Source organism: Leuresthes tenuis, unplaced genomic scaffold (genome assembly GCF_036924035.1).
Source record: "Leuresthes tenuis unplaced genomic scaffold, fLeuTen1.0.hap1 SCAF_7, whole genome shotgun sequence".
Taxonomy (NCBI): Eukaryota; Metazoa; Chordata; class Actinopteri; order Atheriniformes; family Atherinopsidae; genus Leuresthes; species Leuresthes tenuis.
Genome location: NW_027325361.1, coordinates 898,656 through 922,072, shown reverse-complemented (window position 1 = coordinate 922,072; position 23,417 = coordinate 898,656). Strand labels below are relative to the sequence as shown.

The 23,417-nt window shown below is 46.0% G+C and overlaps 1 protein-coding gene across 4 annotated transcripts in view; it reads right to left on the bottom strand.

The window, feature by feature from the left end:
- Positions 1 to 23,417, bottom strand: part of mast2 (microtubule associated serine/threonine kinase 2) — a 154,701-nt gene that overhangs the window by 60,887 nt on the left and 70,397 nt on the right. For 3 of the 4 annotated variants that reach the window (XM_072388826.1, XM_072388827.1, XM_072388828.1), the window contains exon 4: positions 13,926 to 13,957. In XM_072388826.1, coding sequence (XP_072244927.1) covers positions 13,926 to 13,957 — 32 coding nt within the window. Of the gene's footprint in view, positions 1 to 2,292; positions 2,497 to 13,925; positions 13,958 to 23,417 lie in introns of all 4 variants that reach the window. The other variant, XM_072388825.1, reaches the window with a different exon arrangement.

The window sequence follows — 23,417 nt, the reverse complement described above, 5'->3', positions numbered from 1 at the left end:
TCAGGAAGGTCTCAGCCAACCAACAGGTCCACAACAAAGCTGCTGAGAGGCAACAGCTCCACCTTGCTGCTCGCTGGTGTAAATTCACTTTAAAACATCACTTTAAAGGAAACTACAACAGAAAGTGAGGCAGATTAAAGGCAGCGTTGAACAGCTGTCTGTAGGCCAACTGACCTCCATGAGAAACCAAGAAGAATGGACCTGTTTTCATCAACAAAAACAGAGTTTATGACTCAGCTGATTGGATTTATTTTCCCATCAGACCCTGATGGAGACATGAAGAACAGCTACACCCATCGTGTTCCTTCAGCTTCCTTTAATGACCCTCATTAAAATGGGAACTCTGGTGTTTTTAAACCTTATTTCTGGCATGAAATACGTTCATCTGCTCACAGAGAACAGTTTGGTGAAAGTCGGCGTCCTTCTGAAGATATTTAGATAACTGGAGATCCATATAACGGAGTGAACGGGGCTTAGAGGATGCAGCCTCTAAATAAGGCATTATCTGTCTTTATTTCACCAATACTTTAAGAAGAATGAATGAATGAACGTGTGCTATAGCTCTGTTAGCTCATAGCTGCTGTTATGTGGCTACTTGCAGCTATAGGAGAGCTAACGGAGGGATTTCTACACAGGCACTCTACTGGGACCACTTCATCCACACGCCCCCCTGCAGCACAGTTTATTCACTCCGTGCTCTGTGACAGTCGGCTAACTTCACACAGAGTTTGCTGCTGATAGTTTTGTGCAACATGGCAGGATATTTATCAGATTTTCTCCTGGAAACGAGGATGCAGAAGCAGAGACAGGAACAGCTAAACGTCCGCGAATCGGTGCTAACTGGTGGTGTTCTTATGGACAATGTTTACCTCCGTTAGCTCTCCTATAGCTGCAAGTAGCCACATAACAGCAGCTATGAGCTAACAGAGCTATGAGCTAACAGAGCCATGAGCTAACAGAGCTATGAGCTAACAGCAGCTATGAGCTAACAGAGCTATGAGCTAACAGAGCTATGAGCTAACAGCAGCTATGAGCTAACAGAGCTATGAGCTAACAGCAGCTATGAGCTAACAGCAGCTATGAGCTAACAGAGCTATAGCACACGTTCATTCATTCATTCTTCTTAAAGTATTGGTGAAATAAAGACAGATAATGCCTTATTTAGAGGCTGCATCCTCTAAGCCCCGTTCACTCCGTTATATGGATCTCCAGTTATCTAAATATCTTCCGAAGGACGCCGACTTTCACCAAACTGTTCTCAGTGAGCAGATGAACGTATTTCAGCCAGAAATAAGGTTTAAAAACACCGGAGTTCCCCTTTAAGCTTTGGGAACTGAGTTTTTCCCAGGAATCTGAGTCCATTCCTGCTGAATCCCAGATTCCAGCTGCTCAGCAGCCACCTTGATGGCAGCATCTGTCTCTCCAGAACTCCAACATCCAGCTGTGCATCAGTGGTACCTTCACCCAGATGCAGCCCCAGACCATCACAGAGGCTGGCTTTAAACCTTCTCGTAATTCTTCGTAAACTGTTAAAGTCGGCGCTGATCGGCGCTGATTCTGACCCGAATATTCCAGGCAGCGAGGCTCAATGTGCTGAACGTCAAACAGAAATCCCACCAAAGTCATTCGGGTTACGCTTCCTCCTCACACTGAACGAACAGAGGATGTTTTTCTCTTTTCTTTGGTTTGTGCTGCTTTAAATCAAAGTCTGAGCAGAATTCTTGGCAGAAAGTCCAAAAAGAATTGTAAAGTTGCAGCAGCCTCACCAATCTGGACTTTATAATTAACTCCAAAGTCCTGAATCCGGCATAACAAACTGTTTTTAACTGGTTCTGCTAACTTTGGCTGAGTCCAGTGCTGAAGAGGCCTTAAAAAGCTTTTCATCTGCACTTTATTCACCTTATTTCCAGTAAATCAAGGTTCCCATTTCTGTGAAATAAATGGTGTGAACTGCCCCTTTTATGCTTTTCTTTGGCCATATTTCATCCAATCGTGTTTAAAAGGGAGAACCGTTAAAATAAGCCGATTAAATCCTTTAACATCGGCTGCAGCAGCGTGTTCAACCTCAGCTGGAAATGATTTTCTGTCAGCTTCATACTTGGAAAACGCTGAAACGGTGTTTTCCATCCGGTTTGATCCATTATCTCTGCTTTTCAGGCTCTTTGGTACTTTTAACTGTCTGAGCTGCACATGAGGACAGATCTACAGGAGCAGAGCGTGGAAAGCACAGCCTGGAAAAGGGGTGAAGACACAACCAAACGGGCGTGTTAGGACACACGGCGCCGGGCTTACCTCCAGAGGAAGGGGTTTCCTCGCTGGTAAACAGGGGCTGACAGAGGGCCGTCGGAGGCACAGAGGGAGGGAGAGGAGGAGGAGGGAGAGAGGGTGACTATGGGGGGCTGATCGACAGAGGGATGAAAGGAAGTAGGGGACAGCAGGTGCTGGAGGAGGAGGCTGCTGTTGCTGTGGCAACGCAGCTGAGCCGGCGACCAGATTCTGCCGAGAGAGGAGGGAGGGGAGGGAGAAAGGATGAAGGGAGGAAGAGGCAAAGAGGGAAGTGTGAGGAGGACCCTGAAGCTTAAACACCTGGAGGAGATAACATCTGCACCTTCTGTGACTCCCCGCCTGCCCGCTGAACTTAAAGATGGACGCCAGAAACACGTCGGCCATTTTAGGAAGAATCACGTCTGATGGTTACCTTTTAAAAGTCTTTTAAAAGTCAAACCTGCCTAAAACACAGCCAGTGAGCTTAATGGATGCGTGAAACTGGACTCGATTGAATTAGAAAGGACACAAAACGCTGAAAATTATCTTTAAATTAGTTACAATCTGCTATTTCAGTTAGTTTCTAGAGCTTTGCTACAAAAATGGCAGGAAGTGACAGATTTAGATGATGTGGGTGTGCAGATGCACTGCCAGCCTGTTTTAACACCCCAACATACTGCATGCATCCATGCGCCCTCCTGCAGCCGGCCCCTCACAGCAGGCAGAAAGCCTCCTGCACTAACTGATCACGGTTGGACAGAAAGTCTTGGATCAGCTTCACTGAGCTGTCGGGACTCCACTGAGGCGTCACTTTAAAGTCTGCCTCAGCAGTTATTCAACCCCTAAAACTCACATAGGTTCCTCAAAATTGTACATTAGGAGGTTTCGGCCTCAGAAAAACTTGAATAAAATTACATGTTTTGCCTTTTCTGAGGTCTTATTGAGATGTTTCAGACAGATTTTGGTCTAAATATCTGTTGGTTTAAGCAGAATCTCCTGAGTTAGGGTCAACATCTGGACAGCTGCTGTGATTTAATGCAGAAACACAGACAGAATGAAGCTGTTCCTGCTTCAGTTAACAGTTAGCAGTAAGTTAGCAGTTAGCTGTAAGTTAGCAGTTAGCTGTAAGTTAGCAGTTAGCTGTAAGTTAACAGTTAGCAGTTAGCTGTAAGTCAGCAGTTAGCTGTAAGTTAGCAGGTAGCTGTAAGCAGTTAGCTGTAAGTCAGCAGTTAGCTGTAAGTTAGCAGGTAGCTGTAAGCAGTTAGCTGTAAGTTAGCAGTTAGCTGTAAGACAGCAGTTAGCTGTAAGTCAGCAGTTAGCTGTAAGTCAGCAGTTAGATGTAAGCAGTTAGCTGTAAGTTATTAGTTAGCTGTAAGTTAGTAGTTAGCTGTAAGTCAGCAGTTAGCTGTAAGTTAGCAGTTGGCTGTAAGCAGTTAGCTGTAAGTTAGCAGGTAGCTGTAAGACAGCAGTTGGCTGTAAGCAGTTAGCTGTAAGTCAGCAGTTAGCTGTAAGTCAGCAGTTAGCTGTAAGCAGTTAGCTGTAAGTTAGTAGTTAGCTGTAAGTTAGAAGTTAGCTGTAAGTTAGCAGTTAGCTGTAAGTTAGCAGTTGGCTGTAAGTTAGCAGTTAGCTGTAAGTCAGCAGTTAGCTGTAAGTTAGCAGTTGGCTGTAAGTCAGCAGTTAGCTGTAAGTTAGCAGTTGGCTGTAAGTTAGCAGCAGATGCTAGCAAACAATGCTTTCTCATCCACAGTAATGGACCAAGCCGGAGATGTGCACAGCGTAACTCGTAGTAATGCATGTGAACCGTTAATTACTGCGTTTAAACATTTTGGATTTATTAACCTCATTAAACAGTTGTACCTGGAGACCTCCATCTTTATCAGAAACATGCCGATAATGTAACGCTAACACAGCGAGAGTGAGGAGAGGACCGGTGTTGTGTTGGAAACACACCTTAAACACAGCTGCAGGTTGTCTGAGTTACAGAACGGAACCGTTCAGCTAGAAAGCTTCAGCTAACAAAGTAATGTGGGAACAATAATGTTCATCTTTCAGAAAGGAACAGCAGTAACTCCTTAGAAGTTGGTGTACGTCATCTTCATTAGCTAAGCTGTTAGCGTTAGCTTCAGCTAACAAAGTAATGTGGGAACAATAATGTTCATCTTTCAGAAAGGAACAGCAGTAACTCCTTAGAAGTTGCTGTACGTCATCTTCATTAGCTAAGCTGTTAGCGTTAGCTGCTGCTAAAGGAAGAAATAAATCAGTAAATAAACCATGAGGAGTTATTTCTCAGATGCTTCCATTTCCCTGCTCTGAAGTTCAGGCTCTGAGAGTTGGAACTGATCCTCTTTGTGGCTCAGTTCCTTCAGTCCAGCGTTGAACTGGACCAAGTTGTTAAAACAGTGGGATGAAAAGTGTTTGCTGCACATTCACAGTCTTTAGCTAACTCTGCTGGAACATTAGCCTCAGATATAGTTTATCCACTGGGCTCTTATATCCTCTGAGGCTGCTGCTGGATGGAAGATGCATGCTCCTCAGTACAGCTGACAGCAGAACATTTCCACCAGAAGCTGGCTTCATCCGTCCAGCAGGGGGGAGGTGAGGGGGCGGGGCTTAGCAGAGGAGGCGGGGCTTAGCAGAGGATTAATGGAGCAAATTAAAGGAAATTAAATAAGTGTTCATCGATCTGCTGCAGGAAGAAGATGAGATTAAGACTTTGTCAGCTCTGAGTAGCTCAGACCTTGAGGGCAGGTCAGCCTTATGGCGGGTGTCTCCATGTCCCTGAACCCCTGCTGGGGGGGACAGACTGGGTGAGCCCCCAGCTGGGAGATCAAGGGCAACACACATTGGAACGTGCACAGTGTTTCCAGCATATTGAAAAGCCATCTGTGGTGCAGCACCAGTTACAACCACCGTGGAAACAGAATTATTAACAAAATCATGAAGAAATGGACTGAGAAATAAGCCGAGTCAGCTGGAAAATCAAAGAACAGCCTCTCTGTGCATGTGTGCGTGCATGTGTGCGTGCACGTGTGTGCACGTGTGTGTGTGTGTGTGCATGTGTGTGTGCACGTGTGTGTGCACGTGTGTGTGTGTGTGCGCATTAATCGATCACATCAGAAAAAGAAAATACGAAAAGATGAGGAGAATTCAGAAGAGATGAAGGTAGAAAACAGGTTTCGCTTCCTTAGAAGCCAGTTCGACACGTTTTTTAGAGAGAGATACGATTCAGAGCTGAAAATAACCTAAAATCTTCTCTGTTGTGAGTGAAATGAACCATTTCTACCTTTAGCTGGATCCAGGTTATTACAGTATGAGTTTGTTCCGCTCAGTGGACTCGATGTGGGAACCGGATGCTGTAGCATTGACATCATGCTATCATGCTAAGCTAACTGGCTTTTACAATGGACTCTGTTCAGTATCTTCTCTTTTCTTTGAAATGCTCCCAAACTTTAGACACTTTTCCTCTCTTTCTCCCAACATGTTATCATGACAGTCGCCACTTTATCATTTACTCTTCTTTAAGCTTTCGGTGTGCCGATCTAATCGATTAATCTAATCCAGTGGTTAGGTTTAGGGTTCAGATGGTGGAGGGTCTCCTCCTCGGGTACAAAGTGCAGATCGGGACGTAATTCCCTCGGAACAATGACAAAAAGCATAGTAATAACCCGCCTTAGCGTGCAATAACTACGTCTTTTCATGAGTCCAGACGGTTTCTCCATCAGATCAAGCTGCTACGAACGCATGTGTGACAGTAAAGACCGTCCGTGTGAAACATTGAGGAAACATTTCAGCCCTACTTTGGCAGGAAGGGAAACTACAGCAGAGTGTGTCCTCTCACAGATTACCAGCAGATAGTTGAGCTGATGAAGGATTTCCCTGCTGCCGTGTCATGTTTCCGTCTCATCATGGTTTTCCACTGTGACAGAGTGCATGTACAGGACTGCAGGTTCTGTACGTGTTGAACTCGCGCTCTGATTACTGAGGCAGTTTGTGGTTAAACCAGTTAACCAAGGCTCAGCAAGATTCTACTTTATTTTCCCTGGCGGCACAAAGGCCTGAAGGGAGACTTCTCCAAACAGAGGTTAGATGTGTTCGATCTTTAGCTAAGAAGCTAAAAAGTCTTCAGAGAAGCTGAGAAACCTGACAGCTGCAGGAATACCACCTTTAGAGAATGATCAGGGCCGAGCTGCATCTGAGGCGTTATCATCACTGAAGGTGATCCAAAGAAGGAGAAAGCATGACCCTCGCTGGTATTCCACCTGATCCAGAAACAGAACAATAACCTTCCTCTGGATCCACTTCAGGAGATGAAAACCTTCCAGACATGGTCCCTGTAAGTCCGGCTGAATTCTCTGCTCAGACGCTGTCTTTAAGCTGCTTTAACAGTGATTCTGTCAGATGAGGCTGTGGTTATAGCATCAGGATTTTAAACTGTGAGTTTGGGCCAGAGGAAAATCTCCATCAGTCCCATCAGGACCGAAGGTCCAAGTCGGTCCTTTCTGGAAAGTGTGCTGCTGTTGTTCTGCGTCCAAGAGGCTTTATGCCAGATTTATGGACCAATCACAGACTGTGTTCACAAGCCGTTAACCAATCAGAGTCGTAAGGTCTTAATGGTTTGAGTTGAGCTCAAAAAGTTCCTCCAAAGGAAGCAAAGTTTGGCAGCGCGACACGAGGTGAAACAGGACTTTCTGACAGAGCTGCTCTGCTCCAGTCAGCAGAATGAAGCCATTTTCTCCATTAAAAGGCACAACAGACAGTTTGAACTCTGCTATAAAAGCAGTTCAGAGCCTGGAAACAATCAGCCTGAGACGAATGGTTCTAATACCTGAACGAACGCAGCACAACGTTTAGAACTGGAAGGTTTTAACAAGCAGAGAACGAACCGACTCGCTGCTAAAGGTTAATATTCTGAGTTTAGTCTCATTTTTCTGCGTCGCTGAAATCTGTCAGAAAAACTGAGCCAAAAAAGTCTTTAAGAACGTGTAAAACTGAGGTTAAATTTGTCAAAGAACAGTTTTAGAAATATGCTAAAAGACAAATAAAACCTCAGAAGTTTCCGGAGTCTTTGAAGAAGTTTGCAGAGGATTTGATCCTTTTATTGTTGCCTTTCAGGTAGATCGTTAAACTGTGTTTGTGAGAATGGAGAATTTTTCACTACTTTGTGACATTTAACCCGACTCCCCGATGTCCCCGATGTCCCTGCTGTTCCTGCTGTCCCTACTTTTCCCTGATGTCCCTACTTTTCCCTGATGTCCCTACTTTTCCCTGATGTCCCTACTTTTCCCGTTGTCCCAACAGTCCCTAATGTCCCAACTGTCTCCGCTGTCCCTGCTGTCGTTGATGTCCCTAATGTCCCTACTTTCCCTACTTTCCCCGATGTCCCTACTTTCCTTACTTTCCCCGATGTCCCTGCTGTCCCTACTTTTCCTACTTTTCCCGATGTCCCTACTTTTCCCTGCTGTCCCTACTTTCCCTGCTGTCCCTACTTTCCCTGCTGTCCCTACTTTCCCTACTTTTCCCGATGTCCCTGCTGTCCCTACTTTTCCTACTTTTCCCGATGTCCCTACTTTTCCCTGCTGTCCCTACTTTCCCTGCTGTCCCTACTTTCCCTGCTGTCCCTACTTTCCCTGCTGTCCCTACTTTCCCTACTTTTCCCGATGTCCCTGCTGTCCCTACTTTTCCTACTTTTCCCGATGTCCCTACTTTTCCCTGCTGTCCCTACTTTCCCTGCTGTCCCTACTTTCCCTGCTGTCCCTACTTTCCCTGCTGTCCCTGCTGTTCCAACTGTCCCTGCTGTTCCAACTGTCCCTACTTTTCCCGATGTCCCTACTTTCCCTGCTGTCCCTACTTTCCCTGCTGTCCCTACTTTCCCTGCTGTCCCTTCTGTCTCTGTTGTCCCGGCTGTTCCAACTGTCCCTACTTTTCCCGATGTCTCCGATGTCCCTTCTGTCTCCGATGTCCCTACTTTTCCCGATGTCTCCGATGTCCCTACTCGGAGGCGACGATGAACAAACTGTTTTAAACCTCACAGTTAGTCGTATTTCTGAACCGTCCTGTTTGTTTTATCTCTTTAACTTGCAGAGGTTTCACCAAAGATAATCATCACTCGTTGCCTTGATATGAATCTCACCCACACAGCCTGAAACATGCACAAACTCTTACTGGAGGCGGAGGTGCGGGACTCCTGAGCGCTCCTTCCTCCTCTTCATGTTGTGTTCTGGGACAAAAGGCTCAGCTGTAATCTTTAATAATCCACCGGGCTGCATCAGCTCATCTGTACGTCTACCACATGGCAGGAGGCCGGCCGGCCGAGGCTCGGCGCGCTGCGTCACACCTGCTCTTATCTCTGCTCAGATATCTGGGCTCCAGCGCTGAGTCACAAACTACCTGAACTGAGTCAGAGCACCAAATCCCATTGGGTCATTTTGTCCTGATCCAAAGCAGGTTACAGAACCAGGCAGGAGGAGTCCTTCCTCTGAAAGTAACTCAAGGCAGTCAGAGATGATCCGAGTCGGTCCATCATGAAAGATCCACGGGGCAGGAAGCGCTCGTCCCCAGGAAAAGAGGGCCTTCCCTGGGTACAGCCTGCTCTGTTAATCCCCCTCTGCTCCGGTAGGTCTCAGCTGTGATCAGGCTGAGAGACGACTGACAGAAGAGGGACGGAGGGGGAGGAAAGGGGAGACGGGGGAGGGAGGAGGCAGCAAGGAGGGAAACCTGAGACGTTCCCTTTGTGTGCTTTCTGTAAACTGTGTTTACGTCATGGGTTCAGCTTCTGCCTGGAACTTTTTATTAAAATCAGGAGAAAATTCATTTTTCATTCTTGGAATTTATTCATTTAAAATATGATTGAATAACTTGTTCAGCCAAATAAAACTTTTTTCATGGTTTTTTTTGAGAGGAGGTGAATAATTTCCCATCATTTTGATCAGATTTTTAAAAGGAGTCTCACATCATCTGTGTGATGACAGCTGAACTCTGGCAGATTAAAAACACAGAAGAAGAAGACTCTCTCCTCTTCCTCTCCTGGAGAACGGTGGAGTCAGGAGGTTCAGCTGTCCACTCTCTCCTGTTCTGGTTTCTGAGAAGCCCGAGGACACCGATGACCCTGATGGGCTAAATGCAGCTCACATGCCACGCTGCTAATTCATAAACAATGGATAGAAACACAGATGGCTTTGACTGGCTTGGCCACACACACACACAGGCGGTTCTGTTAATTCGAAGTGATTACTGGGCTGACGTGGGAGCAGCTGCAGGACATGAGACTGTTATTACACTCCAGGATGTCCAGCTCAGTACGGAGCACTTAAAAGGTGACATATTCGGCCCTTTTTCAGCTCTTATTGAGATGTATGAGGCAGGCTTAGGTCAAACTACCTGTTGGTTGAAGCCGCTCTCTGTCCTGTTCTGTTAACAGTCTGCATATCAGGGTGGAGACTCAGAAGTGCTCAGCTCCACCCTTTTAGTGAGGCCAGCAGCTGCTTTAACAGTAAATACAGAGATAATGAAGCTGTTCCTCCAGTCAGACCAGAAACAGTCCAGCTCAAGCCGGAGATGTGCACAGCATAGCTTCCAGGGGTGCAACGGTGACCCACAGGACCTCGGTCTTTGGGCCACGGTTTCGGTTCAGTTTTGGTACGTGTTTTATGCGTAAAGAGAACATTTATTATTCTTTATTTTGCTTGTCAGAAAAAGCTGTAAACACACCAGAATCCCTGGTGAACCGAACAATTTAACACTTTTCTTTAAAGTTAACACTTACTGAACAACTTTCAAATGGGAAAATTAAAATTCTGACTCGAAGCTCAGAAATTCCGACATTCGTGCACAACTTGAACGCACCATGAGTGGCAGCACACAAACTCCGCCCTCTCACTGCGCCCTGATGTGAATCAGTCTAACGGAACATTTCTCCGCCGTTAGACTCTGTTACCGGGAAAAGTCCTGGCGCTCCCGATGGCGCCTCCTGCTGGCCACGCCTCTTTGTTTCCTTTGTTCTTCCCTGTGCAGCTGCACTTTGAACCCGGCTCCAGTTCCAACTGACCGGGGGTGCGTGGGCACAACAGTGATCGGACATTAAAGCGTAGTTTAATTTTTTCAATTTGAGCACCAAATACATCTGCTCCACCTCGGTTGCCGTTGGTTACTGCTGTTAACTGTGACTGGAAGAAAAAGCAAGGCTTCGGCTACAACCTGAAACCACACAAACACTCAGTCACACCCCCTGCTGGCATGGCGGTGAACTGCAGAGCAACGGTTCCCTCGATGCAGAACTTCGAATGTTCAATGACGACTAACAGCAACAACTAAACTTCATTAGCTAAGCTGTTAGCGTTAGCTTCAGCTAACAAAGTAATGTGGGAACAATAATGTTCATCTTTCAGAAAGGAACAGCAGTAACTCCTTAGAAGTTGGTGTACGTCATCTTCATTAGCTAAGCTGTTAGCGTTAGCTGCTGCTAAAGGAAGAAATAAATCAGTAAATAAACCATGAGGAGTTATTTCATTAGCTAACCTGTTAGCGTTAGCTGCTGCTAAAGGAAGAAATAAATCAGTAAATAAACCATGAGGAGTTATTTCTCAGATGCTTCCATTTCCCTGCTCTGAAGTTCAGGCTCTGAGAGCTGGAACTGATCCTCTTTGTGGCTCAGTTCCTTCAGTCCAGCGTTGAACTGGACCAAGTTGTTAAAACAGTGGGATGAAAAGTGGCTGCTGCACATTCACAGTCTTTAGCTAACTCTGCTGGAACATTAGCCTCAGATATAGTTTATCCACTGGGCTCTTATATCCTCTGAGGCTGCTGCTGGATGGAAGATGCATGCTCCTCAGTGCAGCTGACAGCAGAACATTTCCACCAGAAGCTGGCTTCATCCGTCCAGCAGGGTGGATGTGAGGGGGCGGGGCTTAGTAGAGGGGGCGGAGCCAACTTTCAAACAAAGGGGAACTAAATAAATAACAGGGTTGTGGTTTTGGGGAGTTTTAAATCACTGGATTCCTTTTACATTTTTCACAGAGCTCCAACTTGTTTAATATTTGTTGTTGAATTAATGTAATATGAACAAACTCTGTCATAATGTAGATTTAGCATTAAATACAGATTCTTCTGTTGGGTCCTCTTCCATCATATCAACAGAACCTCACATGGTGAATGTTCAGAGGATCAAACCAGTGAAGGAAACTGTAAAACTGGGGTTTATAGAACACAAAAGAGTTTGGATCAAAGCATCCAACCAGAATATATTTTATTTTCTGTTTGTCTTTCAGACACATTCTGAGCTGCTAAATCTGATGAAAAACATCTTGATTTGATTTGTGTGAACCAGATGGCCGAAATGAAAACCAGAACACGCGAGCAGAGGCGGTTCGTCCAGTAAAAAGAAAGCAGCTCGACTCGACTAACAGAGGCTCGTATAAACCACCTTTTTTCTCATTTTTACAGCATTAGAAATTAGTTTGAATCATGTTTTGAAGCATAAAAACTGGACCAAGAAGCTTAAAATGTTCCAGACTGTTCTGGCACTGCAACAATGAAAAGTTAAGATATTTTTGTCTTCACAACGAAGTGTTTCCACAACCTCTTTACCTTCAGTTTCACTTTTGGGCTGTTTGGGCCACACTGCCGTCTGCTCAGGCTTAAAATACCACCTTAAACTGAAGAATCTAACTTTGAATTGGACCCAAACATCTCAGAAACAAACTATACAACCATTTAGATTCTGGTCCTACAGTGAGGAACCTTGGAGTTATTTCTGCCCAGGATCTGTCCTCTGACTCTCATATAAAACAGGTTTCTGCCTTCTTTCACCTTCGTAATATCATTAAAATCAGGAACATCCTGTCTCAGTCTTGGATGAATCCAGAATAGAATCTAAGCTTCTTCTCCTCACATATAAAGCTCTTAATGACCGAGCTCCATCACATCTTAAAGATCTCACAGTTGGATATTTCCCCAACAGAGCACTTTGCTCTCAGGCTGCAGGTTTCCTTGTGGTTCCCAGAGTTTCTAAAAGCAGAATGGGAGGCAGAGTCTTCAGTTATCAGGCCCCTAAAAGCAGAATGGGAGGCAGAGCCTTCAGTTATCAGGCCCCTAAAAGCAGAATGGGAGGCAGAGCCTTCAGTTATCAGGCCCCTAAAAGCAGAATGGGAGGCAGAGCCTTCAGTTATCAGGCCCCTAAAAGCAGAATGGGAGGCAGAGCCTTCAGTTATCAGGCCCCTAAAAGCAGAATGGGAGGCAGAGCCTTCAGTTATCAGGCCCCTAAAAGCAGAATGGGAGGCAGAGCCTTCAGTTATCAGGCCCCTAAAAGCAGAATGGGAGGCAGAGCCTTCAGTTATCAGGCCCCTAAAAGCAGAATGGGAGGCAGAGCCTTCAGTTATCAGGCCCCTAAAAGCAGAATGGGAGGCAGAGCCTTCAGTTATCAGGCCCCTAAAAGCAGAATGGGAGGCAGAGCCTTCAGTTATCAGGCCCCTAAAAGCAGAATGGGAGGCAGAGCCTTCAGTTATCAGGCCCCTAAAAGCAGAATGGGAGGCAGAGCCTTCAGTTATCAGGCCCCTAAAAGCAGAATGGGAGGCAGAGCCTTCAGTTATCAGGCCCCTAAAAGCAGAATGGGAGGCAGAGCCTTCAGTTATCAGGCCCCTAAAAGCAGAATGGGAGGCAGAGCCTTCAGTTATCAGGCCCCTAAAAGCAGAATGGGAGGCAGAGCCTTCAGTTATCAGGCTCCTAAAAGCAGAATGGGAGGCATAAATCTGTGTTTTCACAGAAAAAAGCTCAACAAGATGTAAGAAAAACACAATATGTAAAGAAGCAGAGAAGCTGTACTCTAGAACAAATTAATTATCCTAATTCAGACGAGATGAAACCAAAGAATAGACAATCTTCTCCATGAGGGATATACAGGCCATAAACTATTTACAGCCTCAAACCCTGGTTCATACAAGCACTTAAATCACACAAAAATGGCTTTACTAAAGTTGATAGAAAATCCAGACTCTCTCGCCTTCAGGTCAAAACCAAACGGTTAACCTGCAGAAAGCTGTCAGCCGTCCAATCTTCTATGGAACCGTTTCAGCTCAGAAGGACTTTAATATCTCACCAGGCCTCAAAGAAACACATGCCTGGATAAAATCTGCGTAACTGTGACAGGACGCACCCTTTAATTATCTTATTAAATGACCCGATGGAAGCAAGAAAAGTGCAAACAGCACCGGGCCCAGAACAGAACCCAGAGGAACACCTCAGGACATCTTATCAGGGCTGACAATCATATCCAGAAAATATTCATGGCAACAGAAGAAGTAAGCAGCGTTTAAACCACAGATGATACAGGTGCATCATCCTGTTTTCCATCCGCAGGAGGAAAATTATCCTCAGGATCAGACACAAAAAGCAGGATCAAACGTAATGCTGCTGCCTTTAAGGATCGCCAGGGTAACGGGAGGAAACTCCAGCTCACACAGGTATAAATAGACCCGGATCAGCTGTTCTCCTGCGCTCTCCAACACACACAGACTTTAAAGTTATCGCCACTCTGCAGAACTTTATACCAGCTGACAGCAGAGATGAGAGAACCACAGCATTTCACCGGGTCAGCTGGTCTGGCTCATTGCATCACACCCTCAAAGCTGCACAACACTCTGGAAAAACAGGGAATTCTGGGTACTTACAAGCTGCCTCTTCTGGGAAGGCTCAGCTCCTTCTGAAACAAAGACAAAGAAAAAACAGTTTGAGCCATCTGGTGACAAACATCATCATTGTTTTATCCTGAAGCGCAGTACAGGTGTTCGTCCAGCAGGTGTCACTGTGGCTCAAAGCCTGTTCGAGGAGGCTTCACAACATCTGGATGTAAAACAGCAGATCAGAGTCAGGGTCAACGTCATGAGAGGAAACTTAGAGCTTCTACATCCCAGATTTAAGAAATTTACCTGCTGAAACACAAACTGTTGTTTCTTTTCTGAATGTTTTGTGTCTGCAGACAATAAAAGGAAAAGGAAGCATCCGTATAAAACTGAGACGTGCACCTTCACCCTGTCTGAAGACACCAGGACAGCATCTTAAATAAATGCATTTTAAATACAAATAAATACCAATTAAATACATTCAAAGTTAACTGAAAACTAAACAGAATACGAAGGAAAACATCTGTTTCACATCGACCAAAAGGAGACAAACCAACGAAGGCAGCTGCTGATTCGCTGGGAAGGAAACAGTTTAACAGGCTAAAGTGAAACTTTTCTCATGGGAAAAGTCACAATAAAGGTTGTTTAACACATTTCTATGAAATAATTTCAAAGATTCCAACCGTTCGGTTATTATTTCATAAGAAATATTAGATTGTTTCACTGATAAATGGTAAAAACAGTAAAAATATGGGAGAAAATAGTTTTAGAGCACATAAAGTTGTGTGATGTGTCTAAAAGCAACAGGATGAGTCAGCAGGAAGCAGTGAAGTCGCATAAATGAACTGCAGCAGATTCATCTCTTTTAGTCCCTTTAAGGCGTCAGCTGAGCCAGAATTTTACCCGTTTCAGACCCATTTCAAACCTGTTTCACACCCGTTTGATACTGTTTCACACCGGTTTCAAACCTGTTTCAGATCTGTTTCACACCTGTTTCACACCGGTTTCAAACCTGTTTCAGATCTGTTTCACACCGGTTTCAAACCTGTTTCAGATCTGTTTCACACCTGTTTCACACCGGTTTCAAACCTATTTCATATCTGTTTCACACCTGTTTCACACTTGTTTCACACCTGCTTCATACCTATTTCACACCGGTTTCAAACCTGTTTCAGATCTGTTTCACACCTATTTCATATCTGTTTCACACCCGTTTGATACTGTTTCACACCTATTTCACACTTATTGCACACTTATTTCACACTGTTTCACACCTGTTTTAAAAGCCAGGTTTATCCACAGGACGAACACCTTGGACCCAGGTGTGTGTTGCCAAGCAGGAAGTGTTTACAGGAAGTTGGACAGAGTTTGCCACCTTTAAGGCATCAGCTGAGCCAGTCTTTGGTTTTGTGTAGCTGGAGATGAGACGGGTGTCACGTAGTCATGTGACCTTCTTCCTCTGCATCCTGCAGTTTGTGTTTACGCAAAAACAATCCAACGTGCACACAGAAATCAGCTGTTCCCCACGTTCACAGCTCAGATTGTGTTAAATAATAATCTTTAAAGATCCGGTGGTTCGGCGGCGGCACGTCTTCAGTTCCAGACTAAAACAACGAGTCTGGGTCTGATCTGTGGATCTGTTTGTGTGGCTGCTCCACCCAAGGGCCCGATCATAATAACATGTTTTAGTGGAGCTAAAAACATGCAATTAGCAGGAGGCTGCAGCGAGCCGAGCTCCACCGGAGACAATTAGAGCTGCAGCAGGAGCCGGCGGCGAGAATTCATTATCTGCTCTGCGAATACTGATGAGAAAACAAAGAGACTCGCTGATGGAAAAGTCCCGTTAACGTGACAGGAGGAAGACTTTCGCTGTGTTCAGCAGCTTTAGGTCTGATTTAGGCAGGAGACTCGGCTTCTTCACAGCTTTAATATCAGGTGTTTTCATCGGTTTAAACAGGTGACAAGAAGATTTCACACCTTGTTCAGTTAAAATGAAGCCAACTGATGAAGATACTTCATCACAATTAATCAGTTTTCATATATTCTAATTCTATCTGAATATAAAATGATGCAAACAGAGTAATTTTAGGGGTGTAAAGACGAACCAACACCAGCTGGAAGCCGACTGTAATGTTTCACGTGTGAATAAATCTGTATGAAATAAACCCGTTTAACTGAGGTTTAACAGGTGATGGAGTGGAAAAGGTCAAACCTCCTTTAATCTCACTTCAGGTGGTTTAAAGAAAACTTTTAAAAACGTTTAAATGCTCATCAGGTGGAACAGAAACAACTCTGAGTTTCCTCTGAGCCAACCTAAAGTAAACTTATATAAATATGAAAAAACATCCCAGAGATTAAAGTCATTAAAGCCACTTTCTTCTTGTGGAAGTCCACCACAGTTATTGCAGGTTTCCTGTTAGAAAATGTACTTCTTCTACTGAATTATTATCACTAATAATGAGTTTATTCATTTAAAATAAACAGAAAGTTGATTATTCTATAAGAAGAAACAGAAAGATGTGGAATCACACTTCAAATTAATCGGTTAAACGATTAGATGGAAACAGTTTGATTAATAAGAAAAAGTTCAGTTCTTGTTTCACACCCGTTTCATACCGTTTCACACTTGTTTCACACTATATTCACACCTGTTTCATAGTGTTTTACATCTGTTTCACATCTGTTTCACACCTGTTTCACACCTATTTCACACTGTTTCACACCTGTTTCACACCTGTTTCACACCTGTTTCACACCTGTTTCACAGTTTCACACCTGTTTCACACCTTTTTCACACCTGTTTCACACCTGTTTCACACCTGTTTCACACCTTTTTCACACCTGTTTCATACTGTTTCACACTATATTCACACCAGTTTCACACCTGTTTCAGACCCATTTCACACCTGTTTCACACCTGTTTCATACTGTTTTACACCTGTTTCACACCTGTTTCACACCTTTTTCACACCTGTTTCACACCTGTTTCACACCTGTTTCACACCTGTTTCAGACCTGTTTCACACCTGTTTCACACCTGTTTCACCCTGAGCAGGAACATGAATGCAAAGCAGAGTTAAAGCAGCAAATGTTTGTGGAAGTTTGTGAACCATGACCATTGTTTTCTTCAGTTTTTAGTCACAAATCGAAGAGTAACTGCTCTTCTGGCTGCTCCAGACTTTCTTTTTAATCGATCCCAACGTGTTCCGGACGGTTATCGTCCAAACTTTGTCACAAAAATCCTTTAACATCAGTCCCAGCAGCCCTCAGGTTGGCGAACTCACCAAATAATTACCCAACAACTTAATTTATCCATCAAATCATGAGGTTATTCTCCACTGACATCTTCAGGTTGTGAGCAGTTGGGATGGGCTGCAGCTAAGCTGTGACCCGGAGCTGGATGGATCAGAACCAGTCGATAAACACTAAACCGACATTACATGGACTCTGTTAGAAGCAGCTGCATGAAGACTCACTTTGGCTTTCCCTGAATCCTCTGCACCATCAAACGTGTTAAAGTTGGTGTTTTACAGTCTAATGCATCCCATAATAACCGCAGGACTGCTTCACATTAGAAAGGAGTTCTCTGGTGAAACCTCAGCAGGAAGTTTACGACACAAACAGGAGAAATTCCTTCTCCCTTGGCAGCCTAATTTCAGGTTGTATAATCCAACCATGTGAAAAACTGACCCAGTTTGTTCTCAGATTATCAGAAAGAATCCCAGCAGCGACCCGACGGTGTCAGACGGGGAAAAGCACGCCTCCGGCTGCTGCTGAATGATGAAACAGTTCAACTGGTGACTTTTACAGTCATTCAGCATCTATTTAACCACAACAATAAACCTTAGAGTATCTGAATGTGTCACCATCAGTCAAACCGTGAAATCAGAGCGAAAAGCTGTTTCTGCAGCTGATGCTCCTTCAGCCCGGGATCTGGGGACGCTTTAAAGAGTCCTGGGAGCATTCTGCACACTTATGGGTCACGTAGGTCTGGAAAAAGGATGGAAACAGACCAACAACAGCTCTGTGCGTCCAGATAAATCAACGTTGAAGTCCACAGGAGGAGGAAACAGGCCCGTTTCAGTTGGACCCCAGAGCTGTGCGGCTCATTTACAGAACCAGCAGAGGCATAAAAGTGGTGGCAACACGTCTCCTTTAGGCCTAAAAGGAAAGAAAAGGTGCTGAATCCAGATGATAGCAGCTTTATTTTAGGTTTTTAACATCAAACTATGTGTTCTGAGCAGGTTTCCAGGTTTATGGTCTGCTTAGCTCCACAGATCAGATTATTCATGTATTAAATCTGTGGGAAACAGGTGAGACGCCTGAGCTCTGAAGGTGGAGAGCGAACAGAAGACTTGGATCCATCAGGGAAAAACTCTGATCTTCCAAATGAACAAAATGAACGACGGACACGACCTGTCCAGGGTGTACCCCGCCTTTCACCCGATGACTGCTGGGATAGGCTCCCTGATTAACGGATTGACGGTATAGAAGATGGATGGAACTACGGACACGGGTTCCTTCTGCTTCCATAACCAGGAACAGAGAAAAGGACAGTTTCAGCCAAAGTGTTTCAGAAATAACTTTCGAATGCTTGAAATCCCACAGAGATTTGTTCATAACCCGATTACCAACTGTGCTTTAGCCCCCGCCGGGCCCCCTGAGCCTCAGGTACCGGCCCGCCGGACCTCTGAGCCTCAGGTACCGGCCCACCGGGCCCGATGAGGCTCCATCACCGGGTAAGGAAAGAGCGCGCACGTACGTGCATGTCACCAGGGGGAAGATTTCCATTTGTGCTGCTTTTAATCTTCCCTCGGAGCAGATCTTCCAACCATAGAGATAATGACAGGCAGGATGTGTTTGAGCAGCGAGGCGGTCGGGTCCACTCAGGGAGGCGATGGCGAGGCGGTCGGGTCCACTCAGGGAGGCGATGGCGAGGCGGTCGGGTCCACTCAGGGAGGCGATGGCGAGGCGGTCGGGTCCACTCAGGGAGGCGATGGCGAGGCGGTCGGGTCCACTCAGGGAGGCGATGGCGAGGCGGTCGGGTCCACTCAGGGAGGCGATGGCGAGGCGGTCGTTGTGTTTTCAATCATGAACCGAGAGGAGTGAAAGTGGGACTCTGAGAGGAGGAGGTGGGAGGGAGGTGCAGCTGTGACCCAGCAACAGAAAAACCTCCTGGTGACATAATTCAGGACGAGAGACACATTAAAGGCAGCTTTGAAAAGCAGCTCAGGTAGTTCTGTGGAAGGACCAGAGGAACCAAAACCAAGAGGAACCAGAACCAAGAGGAACCAGAACCCCTCCGGTCAGATTATACCTCTGTTCTCAGAGGGCTGACACCTCACACTGTGAGGCTTTGTGCAGACACCCTCTCTACCTTTAAGATCAGGCTGAAACTTTCCTTTCTGATAAAGCTTATAGTTAGGGATGGCTCAGGTGAGCCTGAAACATCCCATAGTTAAGCTGCTATAGGCCCAGCCTGCTGGGGGAGCTCCCATGATGCACCTCTCCTCCCTCCATGTACAGATGACATCATTGCTGTCATTAACTTGTGTTTCTCTCTCTCAGCAGGTGTCTCTGGCCTGGTGTTACGCTGCTTGTTGTCCCCTCTTTCCTGTCCTCTCAGCCCCAGCTGGTCCAGGCAGATGGACCCTTCCTGGTTCTGGTTCTGATGGAGGTTTCTTCCTGGTTCTGGTTCTGATGGAGGTTTCTTCCTGGTTCTGGTTCTGATGGAGGTTTCTTCCTCTCAGGACGGGTTTCCTTAGCTCGGAAACTGTGGATTGAAAGAATCGGCTGCAGGTCTCTGGAGGTAAATCTGTTCTTTCTGAAGGTCAAACACCAGCTTTGCTTTTCAGCGTTTCAGCGACATCAATCCAAAGAAGCTCAGTTCCTTATTGCCCCACAGCGGCATCATCACATCGCTCCACATACTTCCTGTGCTGCTCGCCACGTGCGGCGGCGGCGGCCGTCAAACGGACCAACAGACATCCAGAAGCGTGGAATTATCTGGGCGGCGGGGCTGCGAGCACCGAGGAGACAACCTGCTAATTAGTTTCAGCTCCACCCACACGAGTGAAGGCAGCTGATCTGGCCTCAGCGGCCCGTCTATCAGGCGCTCCAGCAGCCCACGCTGCCGCCGGCGCACTCCACAAGATAATCCTAATTGGAATTTACACATTCGAATTAAATCTGCAACGCTTCACTGGAGAGGTTTTATCTGCAGATAAGCAGTGTGTGTGTGTGTGGGGGGGGAGATTGGCAGATGGATTTTAAACAAGCTTCCTGACAATTAAAACAAAGAGCTGTCTGGTGTCTGTTTCTAAGAGCCGGGACTGAGTCTGAGTCTGAGAGGTTTAAAATCTCTCATTTTCTACTTATTTAAAGAGGTCTAACCTGTCCTTCAGACCAGGCCACGATCACGTCTCTGTCTCCACGACAACAGCCAAATATTCATGTTTCTGTATTTATCAGACGCTTTTATCCACAGCGACTTACAAATGAAGATATAACAGCTTTATAAAAAGCTAACAATAAGCTAACAATAAGCTAACAATAAGCTAACAATAAGCTCCATAGAAGGAACCCAGGAGTCCGACTCTGTCAGAGGGGACAGAGTAGAGATAGGGTGCAGGCATAGAAGGAAGAGCAGAAAGATAAAGTGCAGAGATAGAGGGGGGAGGGAAGTACAAGGTAAGTGCTGGGATAGGAGATGCTCTCTGAAGAGCTGGGTTTTCAGGAGCTTCTTGAAGATAGACAGGGACGCCCCTGTTCTGGTAGCGCTCGGTAGGTCATTCCACCATCGTGGGACGACACATGAACAGAGTTTGGATTGTCTTAGGCGTGGTGTAGGAGCTGCTAGACGACAATCCTGGGACCAACGGAGGGACCCAGTTGGGACAGAAGCCTTTGCAAGAGCATTCAAGTAGATGGAGCCGTTCCATTAAGCTCTTTGTAGCTAACATCAGGGACTTGGATCTGATGCTAAGGGCAGCCAGAGGAGTTCAATGAACAGAGGGGGGACGTGTTCTTTTAGGCTGATCCAAGACCAGACGCACCGCCGCGTTCTGGACCATCTGCAGAGGTTTCACAGGCTGGAGACCAGTTAGGAGACCAGTTAGGAGACCAGTTAGGAGACCAGTTAGGAGAGCAGTTAGGAGACCAGTTAGGAAACCAGTTAGGAGAGCAGTTAGGAAACCAGTTAGGAAACCAGTTAGGAAACCAGTTCGGAGACCAGTTAGGAGACCAGTTAGGAAACCAGTTAGGAGACCAGTTAGGAGACCAGTTAGGAAACCAGTTAGGAAACCAGTTAGGAAACCAGTTAGGAAACCAGTTAGGAGAGCAGTTAGGAAACCAGTTAGGAGACCAGTTAGGAAACCAGTTAGGAAACCAGTTAGGAAACCAGTTAGGAGACCAGTTAGGAAACCAGTTAGGAGACCAGTTAGGAGACCAGTTAGGAAACCAGTTAGGAAACCAGTTAGGAAACCAGTTAGGAAACCAGTTAGGAGAGCAGTTAGGAAACCAGTTAGGAGACCAGTTAGGAAACCAGTTAGGAAACCAGTTAGGAAACCAGTTAGGAGAGCAGTTAGGAAACCAGTTAGGAGAGCAGTTAGGAAACCAGTTAGGAAACCAGTTAGGAGACCAGTTAGGAAACCAGTTAGGAGACCAGTTAGGAAACCAGTTAGGAAACCAGTTAGGAAACCAGTTAGGAGACCAGTTAGGAAACCAGTTAGGAGACCAGTTAGGAAACCAGTTAGGAAACCAGTTAGGAAACCAGTTCGGAGACCAGTTCGGAGACCAGTTAGGAGACCAGTTAGGAGAACAGTTAGGAGACCAGTTAGGAGACCAGTTAGGAGACCAGTTAGGAGACCAGTTAGGAGACCAGTTAGGAGACCAGTTAGGAGACCAGTTAGGAAACCAGTTAGGAAACCAGTTAGGAAACCAGTTAGGAGACCAGTTAGGAGACCAGTTAGGAGACCAGTTAGGAGACCAGTTAGGAGACCAGTTAGGAGACCAGTTAGGAAACCAGTTAGGAGACCAGTTAGGAAACCAGTTAGGAGACCAGTTAGGAAACCAGTTAGGAGACCAGTTAGGAGACCAGTTAGGAGACCAGTTAGGAGACCAGTTAGGAAACCAGTTAGGAAACCAGTTAGGAGACCAGTTAGGAAACCAGTTAGGAAACCAGTTAGGAAACCAGTTAGGAAACCAGTTAGGAGACCAGTTAGGAGACCAGTTAGGAGACCAGTTAGGAGACCAGTTAGGAAACCAGTTAGGAGACCAGTTAGGAGACCAGTTAGGAAACCAGTTAGGAGACCAGTTAGGAGACCAGTTAGGAGACCAGTTAGGAGACCAGTTAGGAGACCAGTTAGGAAACCAGTTAGGAAACCAGTTAGGAGACCAGTTAGGAAACCAGTTAGGAAACCAGTTAGGAAACCAGTTAGGAGACCAGTTAGGAAACCAGTTAGGAGACCAGTTAGGAAACCAGTTAGGAAACCAGTTAGGAGACCAGTTAGGAGACCAGTTAGGAGACCAGTTAGGAGACCAGTTAGGAAACCAGTTAGGAAACCAGTTAGGAGACCAGTTAGGAGACGCGTTCCAGCGTCCCACAAACAAAGCGCTCTGTAAGCAGGAAAGAAGCCATCTTCTCTTCCTTTGTGCTCCGGCAGCTTCACTTCATTATCAGGACACCAGAGTCGTCTCCTCTGGATTCTGCCTCAATTTGCACCTTCTGCACCAACCCCCCCGTGTCTGGCAGGCGCCGGATCCATGAAAACGTAACAGTCCTGCTGAGAGGCGCCACGCCGGCATCAAACCCCACAGCGGGGGCCGCAGCTAACATTTCCTGCAGCTCCAGACACAATGTGAGTGTTTACAGGCCTTCTGAGGCAGAAACAGAGCCAGAGATGACCTCAGATACCCTGCCAACGAGGAGCTCAGCTTTCTGTAGTCACCGGGTTAAACAACCTGCTCTGTTCCGAGAGAAGCCGAGCGCTCAGTCATTCTGCACCTGGCTCAGCAGCGGACCTGATGCTCTGTCGGTTAATAATTCCTATGAATAACATCAGAGCCGGCAGCAGGATGCAGATGGAGCGCAGTGGTCCTGTTTGTTTGAGGACAGAAACCAGAAATAAAGGTTTAAAATGGACCCTCGTCTCCACAGATTCACCTCATTCACCTCCACCTCCAGAGATCCCTCAGGTCCCCCCCCCCCCCCCGACAGGAAAACGTCAGTCAGCTGGAGCGCAGTGCATTCTGGGATGCCAGGCTGCCCCAAAGCCCCCCCAGATGCCTTGATGAATGAAGACGTTTAATAAGAACAGAAGAAGAAGAACAGAGCTGATCGTTTTCAACCCAAATCTGCAGCTGAGACGACGAAGGCTTCAGATTTATGAGTGAAGCAGAAAAGCTCCTCATCAGTTCAGAGAAGAATCTGTGTCACCGGGACACGCTGCAGGATAAAGAGGAGGAAGTCTGGCTTTAAACGGGACTTTAACCGCTTCAGTAAGATGAAAGATGCTCTCATCAGGTGATAAAGGGAGTTAA